This window comes from Eptesicus fuscus, chromosome 5 (assembly GCF_027574615.1).
Source record: "Eptesicus fuscus isolate TK198812 chromosome 5, DD_ASM_mEF_20220401, whole genome shotgun sequence".
In the NCBI taxonomy this organism is placed as follows: Eukaryota; Metazoa; Chordata; class Mammalia; order Chiroptera; family Vespertilionidae; genus Eptesicus; species Eptesicus fuscus.
In genome coordinates, this window is record NC_072477.1 from 47,888,271 (window position 1) to 47,914,482 (window position 26,212).

Here is a 26,212-nt window from a genome sequence, read left to right on the forward strand (position 1 = left end):
GAGAAAGAGGGAGCTTGAAAGGATGTGAAAAGACCACAAATCAAATTCCCTATTGCATAGCTGACTCTCAGGCCAACTCTGCAAAGAAAGTCCAAGAAAGTACTAGAGGTGATACCTACAACTGGGGAGCGGGGGGTGGGGGGGGGTGGGGGACACCCTAAGAGAGGGAAGGCCAGAGCCCAACTGGCACCCAGGCTCCCAAAGGGTTAGAAGGTAGACTCTTCCTTGTAAGTGTCCAGTACAAATACCCCTGAGACCCATAGAGAAAGCCCCTCTTCCAATTGAACAGAAAAGCCCACATGGGGTCTTTGAGAGTATATGACATTACAAAGGGTACCAGCATATTGCAGGGAGAGACCATGCCCAGATAGAGGAATAATAACAACAACAGCTAACACAAGTAGATATATAACAGCTAACTGCACTAAGCATTCTATATATACAGATATATAGTGAATTCATTTTACGTGCCCCACATAGGTAGGTACCATAATTTCATTCCCATTTTACAGTTGAGGAAACTGAGAAACAGACTTTAAGTAACTTGCCCCATGTCACACAGCTGGTGTGATAGCAAGGCTTGAACTCCGGCAGTCTAGCTATAGACTCTGAGCTCTAAGGCCTGCAACTCTCCATGGTGACCGGGAATTTCTCTGACAAGACTCGAGACCCATCCGTTTTTTTCTTCCATGGCATTAGTTTAGCCGCTGAAGGCCACCCTTGGTCCTCTCAATCCTGGGACAACATTTTCTCTCACTTTTCCATCCCTGGTTTATTCAGTCAACCCCTTTTTACTTGGCCTTTACTCTGCTTTCTCCCCAAACGTGAAGCCTTGCAAGCATCTTTCTCCCCGCTCCCCTTGGAGAGTTGAGAAAATGTCCGGTGTGACAAGACAGCCCACCCACAAGGTCAGAGAGCCCCTGTGTGGTCAGCAGGGTCTGAGCTTTACTGCCTGAATTTGCTCAGGCCTCTGGCTTCTTGGAGGGCAGGGAGGGCTCTCTGATATTCTCCCCCCTCCCCTCTCGCTCTTTGATCACACTGTTGTTCATTGCTCTTTGTATTTCTCCTGTTAAAGCGATGAGCACGTGTATTGCATGTGCCTGTTTATATGTCTCCCTGATTAGACTTAGCTCCCTGAAGGCAAAGATTTACTTTCAGATGCACTTCCTTTTCAACAGAACACAGTAAAAAAGTTTGCTTTTGGCATCCTTCTCTACCAACTATTCTCTGCCCACATCATGCTGTGAAATGTTGCCTACTTTCTGCTCAATTTGGGGGATGCCACAGTCACAAGCACTAGCTGCTTCCTCCTTCAAATCTCAAGAAACTTTGGTCCCTTAGAGATGTTTCTTCTGGGGCTTCTCATGACAAACTGTTTTTAGTAATCCTGGAGGAAAGTGAGGTTGGGAGAGGTTTTGTGGAGTCTTTCTGATAACCATCTTGGTAGGAAAATTAGATGAAACCAATCACGTCAGTAACCCTTACCCACGGTAAAAACAGCCGGCCTTCCTCCCAAGGGGGGCACCGTATCTCATTCTTGTCCTTCCTCTCCCAGTGCCCAGAAAACATACTTGTTGAAATGTTTCATTCATATGTATGTGTATATGTTTGTATGTGTGTGTGTATGCCTATATGCAATTATCTAAATGTATCTACAGATACTTCTTATCCATACACGCATTTCATTTGTATGTATATATGTATAGGAATTACAGGGTAGGGATGGGGCTATGTATGACTACAGACAGTGCTCTGGCTTTTCTGGCTACATCTGAGCAGTGGCGAGTTTGGGCCATGGGCTCGGTTCTGAGAGGACCCCAACAAGTTCTAAACGTCTTTACATCTGAGCTGTGACGTTTGGATAGCCTCTTACAGGAACCTGTCTGCCCTAGCAGCTGTAGCCAACGGAACACTACATTTCCTGGGAGAAGTGTTACCCCAATACCCTGTCTGCAGTTTGTTTTTTAAAATTAATACTTGAACACCGTCGGTCAGTTCATATTTCTTTATTTCTTTGCCACCATGTACTTGGACATTTCTGCTGCTGGCTTCCCCACTAACCAGAGCCTTCGGCAGGGCCCACTCTGCCCCGGTGTCCCAGCTGGCAGAGGCAGCTTCCGGCAGCAGACCCTGCAACACCTGTCCAGCAGCGGAGCGCTCAGGTTCCCCCTCTCCCTTCTGGGGTAGCCGCACCCCGGCTGAGTTGTCCCAGGGACCTCCCTGGGCTGCAGGCCTGTGTTGTCAGAAGCTCTCTTGAGCAACTATATGCCACATCTCATGAAGTCAGGTTCCTCTTAAAGTCTTTCTTCATATGATTCTCTTAGCTATTCTGGACCTTTACACTCCCACATGAATACTAAGACCATCTTGTCTAAGTTTGAAACAAACAAAAGGATTCGTGATGAGTAGGTATTTTCAAATCTCCCAGCATATTTATATTTTTAGATCAAGTTCTCCTTGCATGGTGAATAGTTTTTTGGCTCAATGCACTTAGCTGCTATGTTGCTAGCTGTATATACAGTTTTTATTTTTTTAACGTACTCAACCTAGCTCATCGTAATACTGCTATTTCTGCTTCCTGGCATATATATATGCAGTTCTTTATTTTCAAGCTTTTGGGAAGCATTTTAAGAGTATTTCTTGTTCAATACCATGTAATAGATTTAAAAGCACATACGTCAATCACATAGTCTTCCTTCAATAGGAAAATTCAGCCCATTCACACTTTATAGTAACTGGGGGCAGGCAGGCAAGCAAAGTGGGCTCAGGTCTGAGTGGGACTCCAGGGGCTCCATTAGGTCCATGGACAGACTGGATCCGACAGTTCCCAGTTACCAATATCCGAAACCCCGCTTACAAAGATGAAGATGTCTCTTTTAAATGAGTTTCATAAACCAGCACAAAAGACAAAACAGAAAGTGGTGAGCACTGCTTCCCATGAGCAGAAGCCCTGTGGACCTGAAGGAACCGCATGGTAAAGGATGTAAGTGACTGAGACCTGGGAGAGGCAGACGCAAGGATGGCCTAGAAAATGCCAGAGAGACCTCAGAGGGGCCAGGCACATGGAATGGAAATCAGAACAAATGCCTCAGGATGCTTCAAGCATCAGAGCCTGCTAGTCCCCAGATGAGGGCGAGAGGGACCGCTGGGGTCAGGGGCAGGAACACGCATGGAGGGCCTCTGAATGGAAGAGGGGAAGGGAGAGATTCTTTCATTTCCTGGGAGGACTCAGAGGTGCGAAATGGGCGTATGCCCCGACGCCCTTGACCCGGAAAGTCTGAGGCTGTCCGGAAAGTCTGAGGCTGTCCAACCAATTTTAGATTAAGAAAGCGAGGCTGGAGGGCTGGAGAGGGTAGGAGAAGGATGTGCAAGTCTGCCTCCCAGTGTGAATTCAAGTCGGAGCTAATCTGGCACCCAGTGGGCCCACGCAGGGCCGTGCGGCTGCCTAGGGCGATGCGGAGAAGACACGGCAGCGGGACAGCGTCCTTGGCTGCCACCTGTCGGCGTCACAGACACACCAACGTCTGCACCGCGAGGTCCCAGAATCCAACCGCCAAGGCGCGTGGGCGGTGGGGGGCGGGGGTGGGGGTGGGGGGAGGGGCTGCAAGTCATTGGCCCGGCCCGGCCCCAAAGCCCCGCCCCCTCGTCCTCCCGGGATGCGCCTGCCCAGTTGCCTGGGAAACCGGGCGCAGAAGGTCTGGGTGCGGTTGGAAAGCGTTGGCCACTCCCGCCCTGGCTCCCGCCTTCGGTTGGGCTCCTTGTCACCCAGGGGTGGCCAGAGTCAAGGTCCAGGTGCCCTCACCCTGCAGCAGGCCTGCTGGGAGGCTCTGGAGGGTTGGAGACCCCAAAACCTAAACTGTTGCCGGGGACTTGAACTGTAGCAGAGCCATATATTCTTGTGGTGACAGTGGCCTTAGGAGAAAAAATTGGTCTCTAGGAGGATTAGATCAGAGCTACACAAACCCCAAGTAATGTGACTGGCCTATGTGGTGGCCTTTGAGGGGGCCCTCCAGAAAATGTCAAACTTTAACCTTGGAAGGGGGCGCGGGGTTATACAGTGGAAATTAAACTGGATGCCGCTTGTAATTACACCCATCGATGCTGAGCTGGGGCTGCCAACGGAGCAGATCACTTTAGCTCAAGGCTGAGGAATTTTAGCCAGACTTTCTGACCAGAGGGACGGAGCAGGCACGCTTCCTGCCGTTGGAGGGTCTCCTTGGGAGCCAGCATCAATTCACTGAAGCCTAATACGGCTCACAGAGCACCCCAAGGCTGGGGAAGAGCCACCTAGTCGCCAGATGACAATGCCTGTCAGCACTAGACAAGCCCAAAGGTTTCTGCCATCCAGGACGTAACTGTTTTCCTTCTGTTCCTTTTCCCCATCAAAGCCCTCTCACCTCATCTCTTAGGACACAACATTGTTCTTCCCACCCTTCTTACTAGGTAGGAGGAGAATGAATTCCCAAAATGACTTTGAAGTTAACTTTGATGTCATTGGAGAAGTCACTTAACAGTGAAGAGTATTGTTAGGATCAAGGGATTAAAACAAAACAAAACAAAACAAAAATATTGCCTTCAGTAAGTTCCCTTTCTAGTGGAAGAATTCACTTTGCTCTCTAATTAGGGCAGGCGTCTGGCTAATAGGTTAAGCCCAGTGTGAGCTGCATAAGGCTCTAAGGTTTGTGAACAAGACAAATGTGTGTGGTGATCCTAAGTTGAAACCTTGGAATGATATTAGACTGAATCTGGGTGTGTGCCCACCAGTGTTGCTGAGATCATGGGGGTGGGGGCCTGTTACTGCAGATGTCGCAATTTCCAGAAGACCAACTGGGGTGGGGCACTCTTAAAACCCCTTTTAAAATAGGTTAAGTTTATATGTGAATGTTGCATCCATGGTGGTAGTAGTGATTAGAGAAGACTTACCACAGTCATTAGGGACCCAAAGGAAAAGAAGGTGGGACACCACTGGATGGCATTTCTGACTAAGGGACATGTGTGAAATTGGAAAGTCCCTTCGCCCTTTCTCCCGAGTTAGTGCCCTGCCTCTGTAAGTGGGCCTGGAAGAGAAACAATCCTGCAGAGATAACTAAACAGCTGGCGTGTAATGTTAAGGGCTGTTAAGAATTTGGGCTCCAATCCTGAGATTCATTACCCTCCTTCTGTACTCAGTCTGGAGAGAGATGTCAGCGCAGAGGAGTCTTAGGCAGATTGTCACTGTAAACGGCATCTCCAAGTTCTGTTTAAATCCTCTTCCTAATAGGAAAGATTCTAGATGGATAATGTCAGTTATACATCTGTGTGCCAAAATGCAAACACCGTTTTTGGTTTTGCTTCTTTTTATATCTTAGCTGTCCCCTCCTTTTAGCATCACCAAAGTGCATAAAGTGAGCATGAGCCATGTTGTTCCTAAACTGAAAACCTGCGCCCTGGTTACGAAACTAGGTGTAAAGAGTGCTGGATTCCATTGGGAACCTGGCGTTGAATGTGTGAGGATGCAAGTTTTGTCCTTTAGAAACACCAATTGTGAGATAATCTGCGGAGGCCCCAAACCTTTGGAATCCAGGTTAGAGCTGGGAAGAGGGACCTTGCAGAGGTGCCAGGAGATCTTGATTATATCTTTTTTATTAGATAAGGGGGGAGGGACATGAGGAATGTGTGGTTAGATAAGGGGGGAGGGACATGAGGAATGTGTGGTAATGCTGTGCAGCAAGAACGCTCTTCCCCAGCCTTGGGGCGCTCTGTGAGGCCTTTGCTGTCACTCAAAACAGGACCCGAAGCTGCCTTTTTGGAGCAGTGTGCTGAAAGACAAAGCGCCCGTTGTTCCCAGGGTTGGGTAAGGATACATACATACCCTTGAAAGTGTCAGTTCCTATGTTGATGGTAATTGGAAGAACTTTTGGAGTGACCTTGGAGAAGCCAGAGAATGGGTTAGAAAAAACATGAATGGAAATTTCTCATCCATTGGGATAAGACAAGGAGGAACGAGAGTTAATTCTGTTTACTGGGCCCGTGTGCCGTGCCTCTATGGGTGGTCAGATGATACTCTTCTTAACTATTGCTTCGCCTTTAACTTAACCTTAGGTCTATTGAGCCTCGCACTAAAGGAAATATTAGATAGAGCTCTGAAATTCAGGAAGCCCCAGGACCTGAAAACAAATACCCTTCTTGTAGGAGAAGAGACTGCCCGTGTCTAAGGGTGCGTTAAGGGTCTTTGTCGAGGCTGAGCCTGGGACAGAACAAAAGCTTCCAGTTTTTCCCCCTTTGATGAGAGAGCCTCTTTGGGGGAGGTGCTTTTGTGCAAGCCCAGTGTGAGCTGCATAAGGCTCTAAGGTTTGTGAATAAGGCAAATATTTGTGGTGATCCTAAGTTGGAATCCTGAAATGATATTAGACTGAATCTGGGTGTGTTTAAAAACATCCATAGGTCCCAAGAGTACAGAAAGTTGTCGGAAGCCGCCCATTGTCCTCACTAATAGAGAGATGTGGACAGGGAACCCGGAAGGCTGGTCAACCTTAAATGTTCTGAAAGGTCAGAGCTAATCACTCACTGTCTAGTTGAGACATTGGTAGCTGAAGCAGCCTCCACCTGTTAGTCTTATGTAAATTCTTGCTGATTGGCTATTATTGGAATTGCCTGCCTAAAGGCTATGGGTGTATCCCATAATCTTAATAAAAGGAATAGCAAGGCCAGAGCGGGGTGTAGTCCTCCCCCTAGAGGTGGGCTCCCACTTGCTTCCAATATTACCAAATTAATACTTTTCTAGTCTCTTTCATTTGTATGCGGCCTCCTTCAGAACCCAAACCCTGAACCTGAACCCTGAACCACGCGGGACGTGAAAGGGGTTCCCACAGGAAGTTCTCAGATGTGGGCCATCTAAGGGACTTAAGTTTTGTTATACATTGAGTGGCCAGATTATTATGATTTCTGAACGCATAATAATCTGGCCACTCAGTGTATATCCTATGTAATAAAAGGCTAATATGCAAATTGTCCCCTCGACCAGGAGTTCGACCAGCAGGCAGGCCGGCCAACCACCCATGTCCCCTCCCCCTGGCCAGGCTGGCCGGACCCCACCCATGCACAAATTCATGCACTGGGCATTATTATGATGTGTTCAGAGATCATAATAATATGGCCACTCGGTGTATATCTAGGTTTGGGCATTGTAAAGCAAAAATGGAAGAAATAGCTGTTTTTTCTCTAGAGTTTGAGGGGAATAAGGTTGCTGGTTTAGGACTAGGAACCTTTGAAGTCTTTTTCAACTGTTGAAGCTAATTAATGGGAAGGGGGGATGGGATAGAGAGCTGGGGACGGGTGTGTGTGTGTGTGTGTGTGTGTGTTAAATTGCCTGGCCAGAGCCCAAAATAATCTGGAACTAAGTCACTGGCTAGATAAATGCTCTAACCCACAGAGACAAAGCCAGGTGAAGGACATTTACTCTATTTCTGTTATTTTACCAAACATTTTGAAAAATGTTTGGTTTGCCAAGGTCCTGTAATGATGAGCAGTGCTTTAAGTTGGATAGATATCTTTACTAAAAAAATAGTACCACCACTGAAACTGACAAAATTGCCACAGTCCCTGGGTAGCGTTTAATTTCTACTGATCTAGCCCAGCTCTACCACCTCTGCAACAATGGCATGAAGTCACAGAGCTTGCCCATCTTTGTTCTTTACCCAGATGGCCAAGGAGGAGTTGGGAGACATCAAGGATATGATCAGAAACTCTGTGCAGATTCTGAAATTGCTGGCTGATCAATTGATTAGGAGTCCCCACCCTGCTCTCCCCTATTGGAGGTGTTTCTCTATGACCATTTAACGAACTTTCCAGCATCTTAATCTTTTATCAAGTTTGGAAGTTGGCTTTTCTCCCTCTCACATTTCCCTATAGGTATATGCTCTGCCTTTTCCTATTTTTGGCTCTGCTCCCAACTAACTTGCAGCTATTTATTTATTTATTTATTTTTATTATTTTTTTACAAGGCCAGATAATTCACAACTACGCTGAAAATAAAAAAAAAAAACCCCACAAACATCAACATTTTACAAACTTGTAGGTCTACTACTTTGGGCATCTGATTTGGTTTGGTTTTCCTTTAAATGGTATCTTAACTTCTGGACCCAAAGCCTGCAATTCTAATGACATGCTTTTTGATGTCCTTGCCTGGAAGTAATGCTTGGAGAACGGAACTGTAAATAACATGATGGACTCCAATCTCTCATCTAGTCCCCTCACTTGGTTGTCCAACTTTGTTGAAAGGGCTTGCCGTTGAATTTCCCTCAGGTAGCTAGCAAAGACCCTGGTTCCAAAACTGGAGACATCCCATGTAAAGATGTTTTGAAAAAGGGACAAAGACCCTGTGTTCTAATTCTGGTACTGCCATTATTAGGCGTGTAAACTTGGGCAAATCTCCAGATTTCTTTGGGTTGTGGGTAAAATTGGGACATATACCTACCTCCCAGTGTTGTTGTGAGGATTAAATATGCTCTGTAATCTGTCCTGCTATATACTAAATATTTGCAAGTTTTTAGGATTTAAGAGCTATTTTTAAATATTCCCTGACAACATAGCAGATAATGCTGACATTTCTACCACCAGATCAAGGGGTTTTCACTGTCATATACTACATAGTTAAGTTGCTGGAGCAAAATTTTCTGTTTCTATGTATATACTTTTGTGGGGAGAGAGTCCCCATAGCTTTCATCAATTTCCTAAAAAGAGGTTAATTATCCTAAAATGTTAAAAGTGCTTCAGAATTGAAAAGTTGGATTCAGTAACAGGAATAAATGTATTGCTTCCAGAAGGTCCCTCTTAACATGTCTGTAGTAGTACTTTCAATGTTTTTAGATACTGAAATTGTTAATGTGGCCTGATGACTGTGGAGAACATTTGAGATTGGGACTGAGAATCTTGGACATATGGTCACAGTAGCCATTAGATTATCCAATTGCCTACAGTGTGAATGTAGGTGCAAAATGATGAACTAGATGGCCCTATGAAAGTCACCTCACCTCATGGAGTCTGTTTCCTCATTTGTAAAGTGAGGGATTTGACCTTGAACATTTCCAAAGTTACTAGTTGGAATTCTCTAGGAAAGTGAGATTAAAGCTGGACTTGGATGGAAATTTATTGCGACAAAAATGAATCGGGCTTTTCTGTGAAGGAGGAAAAAGAGCGAATGTCAAGAGTGAGGAGGAGGGACAGAGATCCAAGGAGCTCCATCCTCGGTAAAGATGGGAAATTCCATAAAGCCTGCTGAGGTGAAGGGCCAGGTCAATCAGGGCAGAAAGAGTGGTGGTGGGCTCCTTAAGATCCAGGACGCCGATGGCCCAGAGACACAACCTCCTCCATTCACCATTGACTTGCCAGAACACGAGTAGACTCCCTCAGTGAGCAAACACCTCTTCTTCCCCGCACTCACAGAACTTCAGTTCCACTTCCAGTTGTCAGGGGTGATTCCTGCAGCCTCCCCACTTCCCAGAGCAGGTGGTTCAGCTCCTTCAGGAAAGTGGCGGCCCTACAAAGACCTCGAGATACAAGTAAGTTGTAGGGATGATGAAGAGGCTTTTTGGAGAGCTTAAGAGAATCTCTTAACTCTATTTTAGGGTGGATTGGAATCCCCACCCTCACATGAGGAATTTTTTATTTTTTAAATAGAAAACTACTATTGATAAATTATCATTAACTGAAGTCCATAGTTTACATTAATGTTCACTGTGTGACTGTGTGTGTGTGTGTGTGTGTGTGTGTGTGTGTGTGTGTGTGTATGCTTAAACTGGGTTGAGGCTATTTGTCAAATGTTAAATGCTTTTCTGCATCCTCTGAGATGGTTATATGTATAATCATCGTCATTTTGAAAAAACAAAACAAAACCAACAACACTAGCTCTGTGGACTAGAGAAAATGAGAACAGAGAGTTACATTTTAAAAATATATGTATTTTTTATTGATTTCAGAGAGAGGAAGGGAAGGGTAGAGAGAGAAACATCTATGAGGAGAATCATTGTTTGACTGCCTCCTGCACACTCCCTGCTAGGGATCGAGCCCACAACCTGGGCATGTGCCCTGACTGGGAGTCAAACCCTGACCTCCTGGTTCATGGGTCCACACACTCAACCACTGAGCAACACCGGCTGGGCCAGTGGGTTACATTTTTCAGAATAATAATAGCTTTATTTTGTGATTCTGTAGAATACGGGTCAGTAAATATTTTTGTGGTAAATATTTCTGACATTTTAGTCTTTGCAGGACACAGAGTGTCACTCTTTTCTTTTTTAACATTCCTTTAAAATATAAACTATCCTTGGTTTACATTAAAAAATTTTGGTCTAGCCACCTGAGCTGAAATGATTAATTACTTTGTTATGAAGTTGGCTATACAGCTTTAAAAAGAAGTAGCAACAGTGACAAAGACATAAGTGGCCAGAAAGCTCAAATTATATACTACTGGCCCTTTACACAAAACAAAGCAAAGCAAAAAACTTTGCCAACTCCTATCCTAAAATATTGTTACAAAATACTTTAAAAGGAACATTATATTTTCATAAATTGTATATAGTGCAGATTAAATTAAGCCAAAAATGGCAGCTTCTCCTCATCTCTAGTACTACTCCCTAAACAGGGAATTTTTTTTTTTTACAAGAGTACAATTATTAAAACAGGTAGCATGAAGAAGCAGCTGAGGATGTCAATTTTGTTATTAGTCTGGAAATTAATTGATGGCAACTATTCTTGATTTCTCAGAGATCGGAAGACTTGGCTCCTGGGTTTGGAAGCAGCACTGGCTGAGACTTGAGTCTTCTGAAATAAACAAGGTATAGCCTTGCTTGGCTAGGTGTTGTCGTTAAGTCCCCCTTTTAAGTGCATTTAACTGTCAGATAGTAGTAGGTACAGTCCGAGCATTATGCTAAAGGTTTTATCCTCTGGGAATGATATTGACACTAATAGTACCCTCTTCATAGGATCGCTGAAGGGATTACGTGTGGTTAATTAACCTATGGAAGATGTTCATGGAGTGGTAGAGCCAGAATTTGGCTCTTAACTCTGTATCATGTATTTCTCTCGTACATTGAGTTCTTTCTCTGTTTTCTCTCCCATCTGGTCGTCTTCCCTAGGTCTAGATTGTCACAATGACTGATGGAGATGAGATATGAATGAAAAGTCCTATTTCATATCCCCTTCAGTGAACTATGAGGTTGAAAGCTGTGTTCCATTTTTTTCTTTTTAATCCTCACCTGAGGATAGTGTCTCCATTGCTTTCCAGAAGAGTGGAAGTGGGGAGGGAAGGAGATAATAAGGAAGGGAGAGAGAGAGAGACAGAGAGAGAGACAGAGACAGAGAGAGAGAAAGAGAGACAGAGAGAGGAGAAAGACAGATAGATTGGCTGCCTCCTCCTGCTGCTTGTGCCATGACTGATGGCTGGGAGTGAATCTGCAACCCAGCTACCTGCCCTTGACCAGGAATCAAACCCGAGACCCTTCGGTGCAGGGGCCGACACTCTAACCACTGAAAAACACCAGCCAGGGCAGCTGTGTTCCATTTTCAATTTGTGGTTCAAAACAATGTTTCATTAATCTTCATTTAATATCTCTTCAAGAGGAGGGCCAGAATGTTTTGGAGAGGCAGAGAAAGAAAGAAGCATAAAACTACAGAAACTAAGAATTAGGAAAGCTTCCACTCTTTTCTTTTCCTCTGACCTGAAAACATTTTAAATTTAGAGGAAGTCAAAGAGCTTTCCCTAGTTTAGCTTCATTTGAATCCATTTTAACCAATTTTGGTGGGGATTTTCAAATGAACCTCTCTGGGGTAATCATTTAAAACATATTATGACACTGATGATTTTTAAAGGTCAAGAAACAACCAAAATCAAAATGGCATGTCACTCATTGTAAAATACCTCCCAAATGAATTTCTCTTACTGTGCACATCACCAGGGTCATTGGTGTTCTTCCCAGGGAACGGGCCGATGCGCCCGTCCAAGGCTCAGGTCCACACAGGTCCGCACTGCTGAGTCCCTCCTGTGGTTGGTTCTTGTGCGGGACCTGGGCCAGGCCTGATTCGGTTCTCCCATAGGTTCACGGTTCTTGGTTTCCCCCTTTCTACTTAAATGCATTACTTTCTTATCAAACCCCTAGTTGTATGGCTTTACACAGACACCAGGTAGTGTTGGTTTCTTTTTGCCTGACGGGGGGCCCCGTGTTCGACATACTAGGTCACCAGGGAAAACTACACTGTTACCAGGCTACAGGCTTTTCACTTTTGCTTGAGTTTTTAGGGAATTCGTGTGCCCTATGGGGTGTCTGAAGCCTTTTTCTTTTACCCAGATATATCCTTTCTCAAGTACCCAGGCTCTGAAGTGGCAACTTTTAATCCACTAACTTCATTTAAAACCTCCATCCTTGTGTCTTCAGGTACTGACGACTCAAATTTATTGTCCATTTAAAGTAGCTTTAGTTTTAATGCTCACCAGAAGTATCTATTTCTTGAGGGGGAGGTATTCTACTATAGAAATAACACATCTTCCTTTTGGTAAATCTAGAAAATACAAATAAGGATTAGAATAATCTATAATCCCACCATCTTGAGTCCACTTGCTGCTAACATTTTAGTGGATAGCCTCAAAGTGTTTGCCATATATACATTTTTCTCCCCAGAAATAAGATCACTTAATACAATCCTGTCTTTATAGCATTTACAATTTTTTTCTAAGTTTATAGTCTTTTATAACATCAATTTTAATGATCTATCACATAGGTATGCTTCAGTTTATTCAATCTGCCTTTGTCCACAGATCCCATTCCAGGAGGATTTTAATGTAGAAGATGCATGAACACCAACTAGAGACAGTGCGATCAAGGGCCCTGTGATACGATGTTTGGCTGACTCTTGATGGGGAGGACAAATATGCTTTTGTGGTCAAGTATGGGGTAGATGGGTTCTGTCATATGGAGATTTCTTTGAAATTGTTCATTTCCACTCATGGAACAAATGGTGCCATTATTTGCCCAGCACCAAGGTATACAAATGTTGCATTAAAAGCTTCTTGAGGTATCTGCTGTCTCAAAATGTATATACTTCAAGGTGATATTAGGGCATTATAATAAAATGTACTTTTGATGACATATGAACTGAGAAGGCATTTATTTGCCTGAAACATCTTTCAAAGACAATACAAATTAAATAATATTGAATTCTATTTGTAACATATAAGGATTTACTCATGCTACCTGGCTGGGGGGTAGGGAAAATGTAAAAATGTCATATTATTTGGAGACCTCACTTATAAAGGGAAGCAAGAAGTGTTCTATATTAATCACTAGAGGGTCTTCCACTATTTAGACTGTACCAGGGCTCTGAGTAAGAGATCAGGGGAATGTGGGTAACTTTGTTATTTACTCCATTGGTTTGCTTTGAAGATGGACCTGAGCCCCTGTTCAGGGCCTAAAATTTTAAATTTGGGCAAATCTTCTGTGGCTCCACTTACCCTTCTGCTCTCCATAATGTGCACAGTTGTGCCTGGTACACAGACTCCCATGAGGGCCATGTGTTTTCTCCTTTCCAAGATAATCCTGAGTAGAGTGATATTAGCCACTCTGAAATGGAAATCTCAGCTACCCCAGTAAATCCAGAATCCATCTTTTATTCAACTTGGACAGCTCAACCTTACATCCTTGTTGGGTCTCTGTCATCCAATCAAACACACTGACAAAGAAGGGGGGCCTTCAAGCTGGTTTGTCCCCACCTGGCTTGGAACATACAAATGGTATCAACTTTCAACCGCGCAGGAAAATATGACTCAAATGTCCAACTACACTCTATAAAGAAAGGGGATGTTTAAAGTGAGGTATCCAGCCCAGCTCAGGGTGATCAGGCTTTGAGGACATATCCATGAATTTGTTTAAGCCTCAAGTAATTTCTAAAAAGCAACTTAACATCACCAACTTTAGGCTTTTGCATCAGCATTTAGAACCTAACTCGTTAGTTTGTCCATAATGTGCACAGTTGTGCCTGGTAAGGAAAGAGAAAAGAGCATTGAGATGTGCACAAGCACTGAAAAGCTGAGGTACGAAGGCGTGCGAATCGGGCTGGCAGCAGGGGTCTGGGTGCGTTGCTTTTTTCAACCCGAAGGGAGACAAGCTCCCGATTACCCTGAAATCCAGTTTCTGGGGAGACACGGGGGACCCAAACTCCTACAGGAAGAAGCTGGACTGTCTGCCATTGGGTCAGAAAGTGAGGGTGGCTTGCTTGCAGAGCTGCACGCAGGAATAATTGTCTACTGTGCTGGGGCGCGGGACGTGGGGATGCGGTCGGAGACACAGACAGCTGACTGGCAGCCATCACTGTTTGCCACGCCCTAGCCTAGTGACTCCCTGAGACCCCACCCCGCACAACCTACAAACCCACCCAAGCTCCAAGCAGCGGCTTTTGCATATGAATGGCCTGCCCTTAACCTAGCAAACTGCAGCCCTAGTCAGACAGCTCCAAAACCTCCAAACCCCAAGCAAAGAGGAGAAAACTGTAGTTCTCGCTGTAGCTCCTGCTGGGTGGCTTCAGACAGTAGCTGACCTGCACCCCATTGGAGATCCAGAAGCCAGTGTACCCAGTGGTCAGTGTGAGACACAAGATTTCAACTCCTCACATCTATAAGTGACACATTCAAGAGGCAGACTCAGTGAGCACCAAAGCCCCACTGAAACAAGTCCTGCGCCATAAGCATGTCTCCAGTGCTGCAGTTCTTCCATTATAGACACAGCGGGTCCTCACAGCCAATTGGCCTGGAGGTCAATTCCTGCCAGTGTACCAATAGCAAGCAAGGCTTAACTACACCAAGACTTTGCACACAGCCCACAAAGGGGTGTACCAGGAACGTCCACCTCAGGTGATTGGGGAAGCTGAGCTACTGGCCCCTATAGGTCACCTACCACACAAAGCTGCTCCATCAACACAGGGAAGCAGCCAAAATACGGAGACAAACATGTCATGAATGAAAGAAATGGAGGAAAGCAAACTACTGGTCATAGAGTTCAAAACCACATAAGGTTACTCAAGAATCTTCTAAAAACCTCCGAGAAACTTAATGAGACCTCCAAGGAGCTTAGTGAGACCTTCAAGGACCTTAATGAAAATGCAAAAAAAAAAAAAAAAAAGAAAAGGACCAGTCAGAAATTAAGCATACATTGTCTGAAATAAAGAATATACAGAAACTCAACTGTAGATCAATGTACCCCAAGAATCAAACCAAAGATCTGAAATATGAGGAAACAAAAAACACCCAACCAGAAAAACAAAAAAAAAAAGAATCCAAAAATATGAAGGTAGTGTAAGGAGCATCTGGGACAACTTTAAGCGTACCAACATCTGAATTTTTTGGGTGCCAGAAGAAGAGAGAGAGCAAAATATTGAAAACCTATTAGAAGAAATAATGACAGAAAACTTTCCCTACCTGGTGAAAGAAATAGATTTACAAGTCCAGGAAGCGCATAGAACCCCAAAAAAGAGGAATCCAAAGAGGACCACACCAAGACACATCATAATTAAAATGCCAAGGGCAAAAGACAAAGAGGTAATCTTGAAAGCAGCAAGAGAAAAACAGTTAGTTACCCACAAGGGAGTACCCATATGACTGTCAGCTGATTTCTCAACAGAAACTATGCAGGCCAGAAGGGAGTGACAAGAAATATTCAAAGTGATGAACAGCAAGAACCTACAACCAAGATTACTCTACCCAGCAAAGCTATCATTCAGAATTGAAGGTCAGATGAAGAGCTTCACAGACAAGAAAAAGCTAAAGGAGTTCATCACCACCAAACCAGAATTACATGAAATACTGAAGGGTATTCTTTAAGCAGAGGAAGAAGAAGAAAAAGGTAAAGATAAAAATTATGAACAACAAAATAACATCAAATACGTACCTACCAACAAGTGAATCTAAAAATCAAGTGAATGAGGAGGAACCAAGATGGCGGCATAGTTAAACAACTAATCTGCTGCCTCACACAACAATTTCAAAAACACAACTAAAAGACAAAAACGTCTACCACCCAGAACCACGGGAAAGCTGGCTGAGTGGAAGATTTACAGCTGAGAAGAGAAAGGAGCACAATCGCTGAAAAGCTGAGGTACGGAGGCACGCGAATCGGGCCGGCAGCGGCGGGCGGCTGGGTGCGCGGCTTTTCTTCAACCCGCAGGGAGACAAGCTCCCGATCACTCTGAAATCCAGTTTCTGGGGACACTCGGGGACCCAGACGCCTACGGGGAGAAGCTGGACTCTCGGCCATCGGGTCGGAAAGTGAGAGTGACTTTTTTGCAGTGGTGCGCCCAGCAATCATTGTTTACTGCGCTGGAGCGCGGGGCGCAGGGACTTGGAAACGTGGAAAGGAAGAGACGGCTGACGGCAGCCATTGCCGTTGGCCACGCCCCAGCCTAGTGACGCCCTGAGACCCCGCCCTGCCCTGAGGCCCCGCCCCGCACATCCTACAAACCCACCCAGGCTCCACACAGCGGCTTTTGCATATAAATGGCCTGTTCTGGAGCAGCTTAACCAACTGCAGCTCCAGTCAGACTGCTCCAAAACCGCCCAAGCAAAGGAGGAGAAAAATAGCCCTTGCTGTAGCTCCTGCTGGGGAACACACAGTACACAAGGGTACACCAAGAGTGTCCACCTCAAGTAACTGGGAGGCTGACCCGTTGAACCAATAGGACACCTAGTACACAAAACTACCCTACCAACTTAGGGAAGCAGAGAATATGAGAAGGCAAGGAAACAGATCACAAACCAAAGAAATGGAGGAGAATAAGCGACTGGACATAGAGTTCAAAACCACGGTTATAAGGTTTTTCAAGAATTTCATGGAAAAGGCCGATAAATTCAATGAGACCCTTGAGGATATGAAAAAGGACCAACTAGAAATTAAACATACACTGACTGAGATAAAAAATATTATACAGAGACCCAAAAGCAGACTAGAGGATTGCAAGAATCAACTCAAAGATTTGGAATACTTGGAATACAAAGAGGCCAAGGACACTCCTCCAGAGAAGCATGAAGTGAAGAGAATTCAGAAAGTTGAAGATAGTGTAAGAAGTCTCTGGGACAACTTCAAGCAAACCAACATCAGAATTATGGGGGTACCAGAAGAAGAGAGAGAGCAAGATGCTGAAAACCTATTTGAAGAAATAATGAATGAAAACTTTCCCCACCTGATGAAAGAAATAGACTTACGAGTCCAGGAAGCGCACAGAACCCCAAACAAAAGGGATCCAAAGAGGACCACACCAAGACACATCATAATTAAAATGCCAAGAGCAAAAGACAAAGAGAGAATCTTACGAGCAGCAAGAGAAAAACAGTTAGTCACCTACAAGGGAGCTCCCATACGATTATCAGCTAATTTCTCAACAGAAACCATGCAGGCCAGACGGGAGTGGCAAGAAATATTCAAAGTGATGAATAGCAGGAACCTATAACCAAGACTACTCTACCCAGCAAAGTTATCATTCAGAATTGAAGGGCAGATAAAGAGCTTCACAGATAAGAAAAAGCTAAAGGAGTTCATCACCACCAAACCAGCATTATATGAAATGCTGAAAGGTATTCTTTAAAAAGAGGAAAAAGAAGAAGAAAGATAAAAATTATGAACAACAAATACATATATATCAACAAGTGAATCTAAAAGTCAAGTGAATTAAAAATCTGAGGAACAGAATAAACTGGTGAACTTAATAGAATCAGAGGCATAGAATGGGAGTGGATTGATAATTCTCAGGGGGAAAGGGGTGTCTGTGTGGGGAGTATGGGAAGAGACTGGACAAAAATCATACACCTATGGATAAGGACAGCGGGGGGGGGAGGTAAGGGAAGAGGGGGGGTAGGAACTGGGTGGTGGGGAGATATGTGGGGAAAAAGGAGAAACAATTGTAATCTGAACAATAAAGATTCATTAAATTAAAAAAAATAAAATAATAACAGAACAAAAAAAAAACAAACAAACAAAAAAAATAAAAATAAAAATAAAAATCAAGTGAATAAAAAATCTGATGAACAGAATGGACTGATGAATATAATAGAATCATGGACATAGAAAGGGAATGGACTGACAATTCTCAGGGGGAAAGGGGTATGAGGGGTGCGGGAAGAGATTGGACAAAAATTGTACACCTATGGATGAAGACAGTGGCGGGGGGTAAGGGCATAGAGTGGGGTGGGGAATCAGGTGGAGGGGAGCTATGGGGAGGGGGGGAGAGGAACACCTGTAATAATCTGAACAATAAAGATTTATTTAAAATAAAAAATAAAAATAAAACATCAGAAGAAAATAGAGAAAAATATCTTTATGGCCTTGAGGCAGGGGATTATTTCTTAAGCAAGATCACAAAGGAAAAACTGATACATCTGATTACATTTAAATGTTAAAACTATTTTTAAAGACTTCATAAAATATGAAAAGCAAGTCACAGGGAGATGATATTTATAGCACTTAAAAATTACCAAGAAGTAGTGTCTAAGGAGTGTGTATATGTATGAGTATAAACAACACACAAAAAGAAACAATTAGAAGAATCGACACTCCTCAGAAAAATGAAGAGTGTTTTGATTGAGTTTCATTTGTTAGCTTGATAAACATTTAATTGTAATAATATTAGTCTGAAACTCTTTGAATCTCATTCAGTGTGGACAAGGAACAAGTTTGGTGGTGTGTTTTTAAGTTGTTTCATGTTTTTCAAACTGTTGTCAAAAGCTATCCCTTCAAATGTAAATATAGATTTAATGTGATTTAGCAAACTAAGCAATTTTGGAAGTATAACATGGGAAACTGAAGTCAAGGAAATTATTTTAGTAATAATAAAATTTACTGAGTCCTATTATGTATCGTGTGCTTTCTATGTCCAATCTGTAATAATCACGAAATGGAAGTGATAGATACTGTTACTCTCACTTAATAGGTAACATTGGAGCTCAAAGGGTTTTACTAACTGGGCCAAGGTCACACACATAGAAAGTGGTAGAGCAGGATTGTGAACCCAAATTTGAGACTCCCAAATCCACTGCTTTACCTTCACTCTGAAGCAAGATCACAGAAAAAGGGCACATAACCAAGCCTGGGCAGTCATAGAGGGCTTTCAGGAGGAAGTGATGTTTGAAGGCAGGCGTGTGTGTATGTGTGTGTATGTATGTGTGTGTATGTGGGGTGTGTGTGTGTGTGTGTGTGTGTGTGACGGGGTAGTGGGGGCCTGGGAGGATCATATGAAAGGGATGAAAGTGAAGAAATATATTGCTTCAAGGAACAGCAAGTAAAGGATCAATGGCACTTTACTAGTATGACTTAGTACTTGCATGTGAAAGTTCCCATTCTCTTTTCAGAAAGGAATAATCATCTTTCCCATTTTATAGATGAACTAGAGGCTCAGTGCACAAAATTTGTGCACTCGGGGCGGGCCTCAGCCCGGCCTGCACCCTTTCACAGTCTGGGAGCCCTCAGGGAATGTCCGACTGGTGGCTTAGGCCCACTCACCGCAGACATCTTTAGCACTGCCGTGGAGGTGGGAGAGGCTCACACAGCCACCACTGCGCTCACCAGCTGTGAGCCTGGCTTCTGGCCGAGTGGTGCTCCCCCTGTAGGAGTGCACTAGCAGCTCCTGCGTTGAGCTTCTGCCCCTTGATGGTCAGTGCACATATAGCAACCAGTCTTTCTGCCATTCGGTCGATTTGCATATTAGCCTTTTATTATATAGGATACAAGGCATATTGGAGATGCAATAACTCGTGAAAGGATGCAGAAAAAGTAAATCGCTGAGTATCAGCTTTTCTGATGCCAGATCCTGGGCTCCTTCCATAGTGCTGTGGCAGTTACAAATCTTCACTGTATGTTTTCAATTCTAACCTCATTTCTGGTTTTATCACATCTACTGTTGCTTTCCTTCTGTTGCAATTATTTCACCTACTTTTTTATTTTATCTGATCATTCTGCATATATTTTTGTAAGCTTGCTCAAACTAACTTTCAATGACCCAGGACATAAAGTTGATAAAAACTTCAATACCCACAAAATAGAAATTGTTGCAACATTTATATTCTTTTCCATTCTTCTTCTTTTTTTTTAATCCTCACTGGAGGTTATTTTTCCCATTGATTTCTAGAGAGAGTGGAAGAGAGGAAGGAGGGGGAGAGAGAGAGAGAAAAAAAATCAATGTGAGAGACACATCAATTGGTTGCCCTCCCATATGTGCTGCTACCAGGGCTGGGGAACCTGCATTCGAGGTATGTGCCCTTGACCAGGAATTGAACCTGAGACCCTAAGGTTTGTGGGCCAATGCTCTAACTACTGATCGAAACTGGCCAGGGCTTCTTTTCCATTCTTGACCTTAGGAAACCACATCATTACCAATTGTGATGTTAAGGAATATGTAATTTTGTACATTGCTAGTTTCATCAAATGTTCCATCAGACACATGTTTCTGTGTTGTATGGTCTTCTTAATGATGATTTCCCATGACTTTTTCTGTAAAGGGGATGTGGTCATTCCCACACCACTGGACACTTAGACTGGTTCTTCACTGGTTTTCCACAGCTAATGGAACCTGAGGCTCCTGTAGGACTTCTCATTGTTCCAAGTCTTCCCACTGGAGCCTCTTGAATGACTTTTACATCGTGTTCTTTCCATTCTAGGGGCAGAGGTATTGACATGTATCAATTTTTTTATTGAGGTAACATTGGTTTATAACATGTTTCAGGTATACAACCTTATAACTTGATATCTGTATACACTATATTATGCTCACCACCAAGTCTACTTCATTCAGGGTTCTTTACTCACCTAATTACAAGTCTCTTCGATTTTCACCATGTCAGGATCTGGCCTTTGGTACATCCCCTGAGTCTTTGTTATGTAGATCACTTTTTGGAACAATCCTATTTTGGAACATGGGATAAAGAGAATGGAGTGTGCTTCCAGGGAGGACAAGGATTCTGTTTACAAATGATACTGAGATAGGCCTCTCTTAGGTGGATAGCAATGTCCTTTAGTTACTTCTTGAGCCTCTTCAGGATTAGGTTTCCCTTCCAGTACTCCTGGAATCAATGCCTCTGCCCCTATGCCAGTCAATGCCAGCCCAGAGCAGGAACCTGGAGAACAAAGAGATCCACTGTGCGCCTGCTCTAGGAACAACCCCACCCCACCCCCCACTTCTGGCAGATGCCAGTAGCAGTTTGGGGAGCCATACTCTGTAATTGTGTGCTCCCTTGATGCATCAGACTCCCTCCCTCTCTCTTTTCTTCTCACCCTGTATTTAGTAAATCTCTCCTCTTCTGAATCTGCTTTGCCTCTTCTCTTGATTTCTATCCTGGGGAGTGGGTGGGGGGAGGGACAAGGACTCCTCCTCAGGTGACAGCACTGCACTAACATCAATAACTAGTGACTTCCTGCTTATGATAATAACATGCTTTAATCAACTAGATGCGTGTGTAAACAACAAGGTGTATCGTTTCAACTCAAGGCCTTGGGAAAAGGTTCCCTTTCTCATCTAGCTGCCTGGAGAGGAAATGGTTCAGGATAAACAACTTCGAAGGAGGCTCTATCAGAAAGTGGTTATAAGCACAAAGATGAGGAGCCACATGGCTCTGGGTTTGAGCCCCAGTTTTGTTCTTACTGGACGTGAGACAAGTTGTTTATTTTCTATAAGCCATAGTTTTTACATCCTAACCTTCTTTAGAGGGTTGTTTAGCAATTAATTTAGACCCATTATATAATGAGTGTTCAGGAAAAATTATTATTGGGATAGGTTTTTTTGAAATAACAATTTCAAAGCTTTGAATACAAGACGATGGTGGACCTCATCTGGTCCTAAGACACAAAACAATGAAACAACTCAAGTGATCAGAGTTTTCCCATGAAGGGGTTGTTTTTCACTTCTCCCAATGTGATTTCAGGATCAGGAAGGAAACCAGGCCTCTAACTATGGATATGGCCTGCAGCTATGAGTTTGAATGAATGAATGACTGCAGCATACCGTGGGTAAGTAATTTTTCTGTATCTTACTTTCTCTTCTGTGGAATATTGATTCACGGAAAACTAATGGTTTTGGAAAACCCTCTAGATCGAGACTGTGTTTGTAGCCACGCTTATGTTGTTCTAGGAACATGGATGGAAGTGCTCATAGCACAATAATTCATATCCCATGTGCTGTGTTAAGTGGTATTTACCCACCGACGAAATGTTTATTTGTTCACAACACAAAGACCTTCAGGAGAGAGAAAGCCATTTTCATTGAGATCTAATTTGAAGTGAGCTGGCACATTCAGGACAATGCAGGTGGGCTCTGCTTTAGAGAAGACCATTCTGCCCACTAATTTGCAGATTGGTCTGAAGAACCAAAGAGAAATGATTCGGTCAGAGCCCCAGGGACTTCTCTGCTTCTAAGTGAGGCTTCAGCAGGAATGGTTGCTGCTCCTCGGCTGCACATTGATTCAGACTTGTGCCATCACAAAAGCATATACTAAAGTAAAAGCATTGGTTACTAACCCAGGGAAAACATTCATTCTCCTTAAGAATTTGGAAATAATAATACTAATTCCAAAGCAAGGACAATGGGAAATATTTAATAGCAGACTAGGTTGCTTTAAGAATTAAAATTCTGGTATAAAGTACACTAGTCACACACACAATGCTTGGCACAATAGACAGAAAGAAAAGGACTAGCCTTGCAATAGACAGTGAATTACAATGAACTGAGTGAATGGTGGAAGGAAGGAAGGAAGGAAGGAAGGAAGGAAGGAAGGAAGGAAGGAAGGAAGGAAGGAAGGAAGGGATAGCTATACACCTGCCATGTATAGGGAGGGAGGGAGAGAGGGATGGAGGGAGGAGCAGAAAACTAGGACTTAATATAGTGCGCTATGATTCATAGTTTGAATGACCCTAAACAAGTCTCTTAACCCAGCCTGTTTCTCATCTGATCAACAGAAGCAATGTCCACCTTACTGTCTTGTAAGAAAAAAAATGGGATAACACAGAGAGATATTTAGTTACAAGCGCCTGACAGTCATAAGACCTGGATTGTAGATCAGGCTCAATACAATATAATCCATCAAATGTTTACTGAGCACTTATTCTTTGCCTGGCATTGTATCCCCAGGTGCTGAAATTGGATAAGAGATAAATAAGACAACCTTGCTTGTCCTTAGGTAAGGAAACTGGGTTGGAGGTAAATTCAGGTTCTGGATCAGAACATTTATATATATTCATAATAGGTCCCCCAAACTCCACTGTGGTTGAATTGCCCCAGTCCTTGCCCTCGAGAAACTTGTAGTCTATTAGGAAAGACTTGTAAACCAAAAAAATTCAAAAGCAACATGCTAAATGCAGCAGGTGAAACATAGTCTGTGTGTGTATTGAGGGAATAAGGAGGGGCTGATGAACTGTGGTGGGGCAGTTGAGTAAAGTGTCCCAAAGGGATGATGTCTGGTGGAATTATGGAAAATAAACGAATTCCTACAGAAAGAAAAAGCAGAGAAAGGGCATTTCAGGTAACAGGAAGCATCACACACAAAGCCAAACAGGAAATTGCTAGTTCCAGGTTCTGCCATTAACTAGCTTTATTTAACCTTTATGGAACTTCCTCAAGTCCCTCTGGACTTCCAGTTTTCTCAACTTAGAAAATAAAGGTTGCGGGTGGAAAGAGGCAACCTAGATTTTCTGTAAGATGCTTTCTAACTGGATATCTCCATGCTGGAGCCCAGGGAAAAGGGCTAGCTTTGCAAAAAAAAAAAAATAAAGTGTTATTTTTAGGGCATGAGCCAGAAGCCCCCTCTTTTGTGACAATCCAGATGACAGGCAGAGCCTGTAGTCATTGAGAAAATTTTGCACACACTAATTCACCCACTTCACCAGTATTTATGCATTATCTGAGCCTGGAGCTAGATTATTAGGGAAGCCATCGTCCAGCAGAGGGAGACTCGTAAATAACTAATACAGGAATCCCATGGAAACCATATTGGTCTATACATGGCAGGTGAGGGCGGGGGGGCGGGAGGGGACGGGGGGGGGCACTAAAATAGAAATCCCTGGGGCATGTAAGTCACGTTCAGGGTGACAGAATTTAGCTCTTAGCAAAAAGGAATTTGTTTCCTCATCCTGCTTCTTCTCCAAGAGGCCGCCTTCGTTTTCAGCTGCCAATTGTCCCTTGGCAGGACTGTGAGGCGCCCTCTTTTCACCTACGGGGCTTGGTGAGCGGATGCAGTTCCCAGGGCTGACCAGAGGGTGCCAGTTCCCGCAACAGCTTCGCTCACACCCCAGCACCCGCTGCAGGGCCGCTCTGCTCTCCGGGAAGGGGTGGCCTAGAAGGCGGGCTGTCCAGGGCCTCCAGGAGTTGGGCTCCCAGCCAGGGGGCGGGACTCGGGCTACCGGTATAAGAGAGGAGCGCCACTGTCCTGGCCACAGTGCTGAAGCTGGCGTCTCAGCCAGGACCTGGAGGCAACGGACGCTGAACTTGCAACGCTTGCCCCAGAGCGACTGAGAAATAAAAGGTCTGATTTCTATGTGGTCGTTTATTTAGTACCAATGAATGAAAGGCGGGGCTGGTTTGTGGGTGCGCGAGAGCTCCACTCAGACTGGCCATGGTGGTAGGCGCGTTGGTTGGTACCCTCAGAGGGTCCGGGGGAGGGGGTCCTGCCATGTCTCCAGGGACCCCGGGTGCCCAAACTCAGCATCTTCTCTCTCCTGCAGGAGCGCTTCTTCCCGCCACTCGCAGCCACAGACTCGGAGAATGCGGCTCCTCGGGAAACTCCGCGCCTCGGCCGCGGGCAGCGCAGCTTCGGAGCCGGCTTTCTCCAACGTGCTCACCCCGGGCCGAATCCCCGAGTTCTGCATCCCGCCGCGGCTGTCCGCGCCCTGCGCGCCCGACTCCCCGCCGCCGGCCGCCGCTGTGCCCCGGCGGTGCGCGGCCGAGCCCGACCTGTGGCCCCGAGGAGCCGACGACGCCGCGGGGCGCACGGACTGGGACCCGCGCTCACAGGCCGCGCTCTCGCTGCCTCACCTGCCCCGCGCGCGCACCGCCTACGGCTTCTGCGCACTCCTGGAGAGCCCGCACACCCGCCGCAAGGAGTCGCTCTTCCTCGGCGGCCCCGGGTCCGACGCGCTCCTGCAGCCGCCTGTGCTCCGCCCGCGGGCCCACACCTACGGCGGCGGCGGCGGAGAGGTCCCCCTCGGATACCCTGGCGGAGTCTCCGCCCCCGCGGCCCCCAGAGACACCCTCCCGTCCCGGAACACGCTCTCCCCGCGGCCCCGCGGCCACCGCCTCCTGCGCGCCCCCGAAGGGCTGCTGAGCCGCGCGCTGCAGGCCCGGAGGAGTCGCGGCCTGGCCCGCGTTCGCTCGGTGTCCAGCGAGAACGAGGAGCGCTGCGCCAGCTCGGGGTCCCCAGCCCGGACCCGCTCCGCGTCCCCTCCGTCGGACTCCGGCTCGCGACCCGAGTGCGTGGAGGCCGAGGGCACCGTGGCTCTGGGTCGCGCCGGCGGCGCCCTGCGCCTGGCCGCCGAGTACAGTCCGGCCAGCGGGCACCTGCGCCTCCGGCTGCTCCGCCCCGAGGGCCCGACCGGAGGAGCCTCAGACCCCTGCGCCGTGGGCTGCCGCGTCAGCCTGGTCCTGCAGCCGCCCGGCAAGACGCGCCAGCAGCGCAGCGCCGTGGTCCGGCGGAGCCGCAAGGCCGTCTTTGACCAGGACTTCTGCTTCGACGGGCTGTCGGAGGACGAGGTGCGCCGCCTGGCCGTGCGCGTCAAGGCCGAGGCCAAGGGCCGCGGCCTGAAGCGGGGCCGCCTGCTGGGCCAGGGCGAGCTGCTGCTGGGCTCCCTGCTGCTGCTCTGAGGGCGCTCAGGCCCTGCCCGCGGGGCGCTTTCTGCCCGCTGGGGACTCTCGGACACTTGACAGCCGTTTTGTACAAAATAAATGTTATTTATTCGTTTTTCTATTTATGATCTTGCTTTTTTTGTTTCTTAGATGTTTGCTTTTGTCATTGTTTATTGGTAGGGAAGTAAAAAATAACGACTCCCTCCTCTATTCACAACATCCAACCCCCCTTTCCAGGCTGGAAGAGAGAAAAAGGAATTACACCACACCTGCATTGTTTTTGTTTGTTTTTTCTCCCTGCTTTATATCAATGCCAAATGGTCTGTGGGTTTGAAAATAAAAGGTACTCCTTCAGAATCATGCCCAACGCTAAGATTCA

The 26,212-nt window shown here is 45.4% G+C and overlaps 1 protein-coding gene across 14 annotated transcripts; it reads left to right on the forward strand.

Moving 5' to 3' along the window:
• The first annotated feature begins 3,697 nt into the window (after positions 1 to 3,697).
• LOC129148992 (C2 calcium-dependent domain-containing protein 4A-like) lies at positions 3,698 to 26,004 on the forward strand. 14 transcript variants are annotated; one of them, XR_008555984.1, is made up of 5 exons: positions 3,717 to 3,748; positions 4,389 to 4,443; positions 5,349 to 5,563; positions 10,744 to 10,814; positions 12,791 to 13,050. XR_008555984.1 is itself a non-coding variant. In XM_054715523.1 (4 exons), exon 4 carries the CDS (start codon positions 24,757 to 24,759, stop codon positions 25,849 to 25,851), a length of 1,095 nt encoding a protein of 364 aa, XP_054571498.1. In that variant the 5' UTR covers positions 3,957 to 3,968; positions 21,926 to 22,010; positions 23,128 to 23,176; positions 24,717 to 24,756; the 3' UTR covers positions 25,852 to 26,004. The 14 variants fall into 14 exon arrangements, 2 of the variants coding, with proteins under 2 accessions (XP_054571498.1, XP_054571497.1); XR_008555979.1 differs by lacking the exon at positions 3,717 to 3,748 and adding an exon at positions 9,424 to 9,539 and having other exon boundaries at positions 4,070 to 4,443; XR_008555982.1 differs by lacking the exons at positions 3,717 to 3,748; positions 4,389 to 4,443; positions 5,349 to 5,563 and adding exons at positions 7,697 to 7,890; positions 9,164 to 9,227; positions 9,424 to 9,539.
• Positions 26,005 to 26,212: the final 208 nt, after the last annotated feature.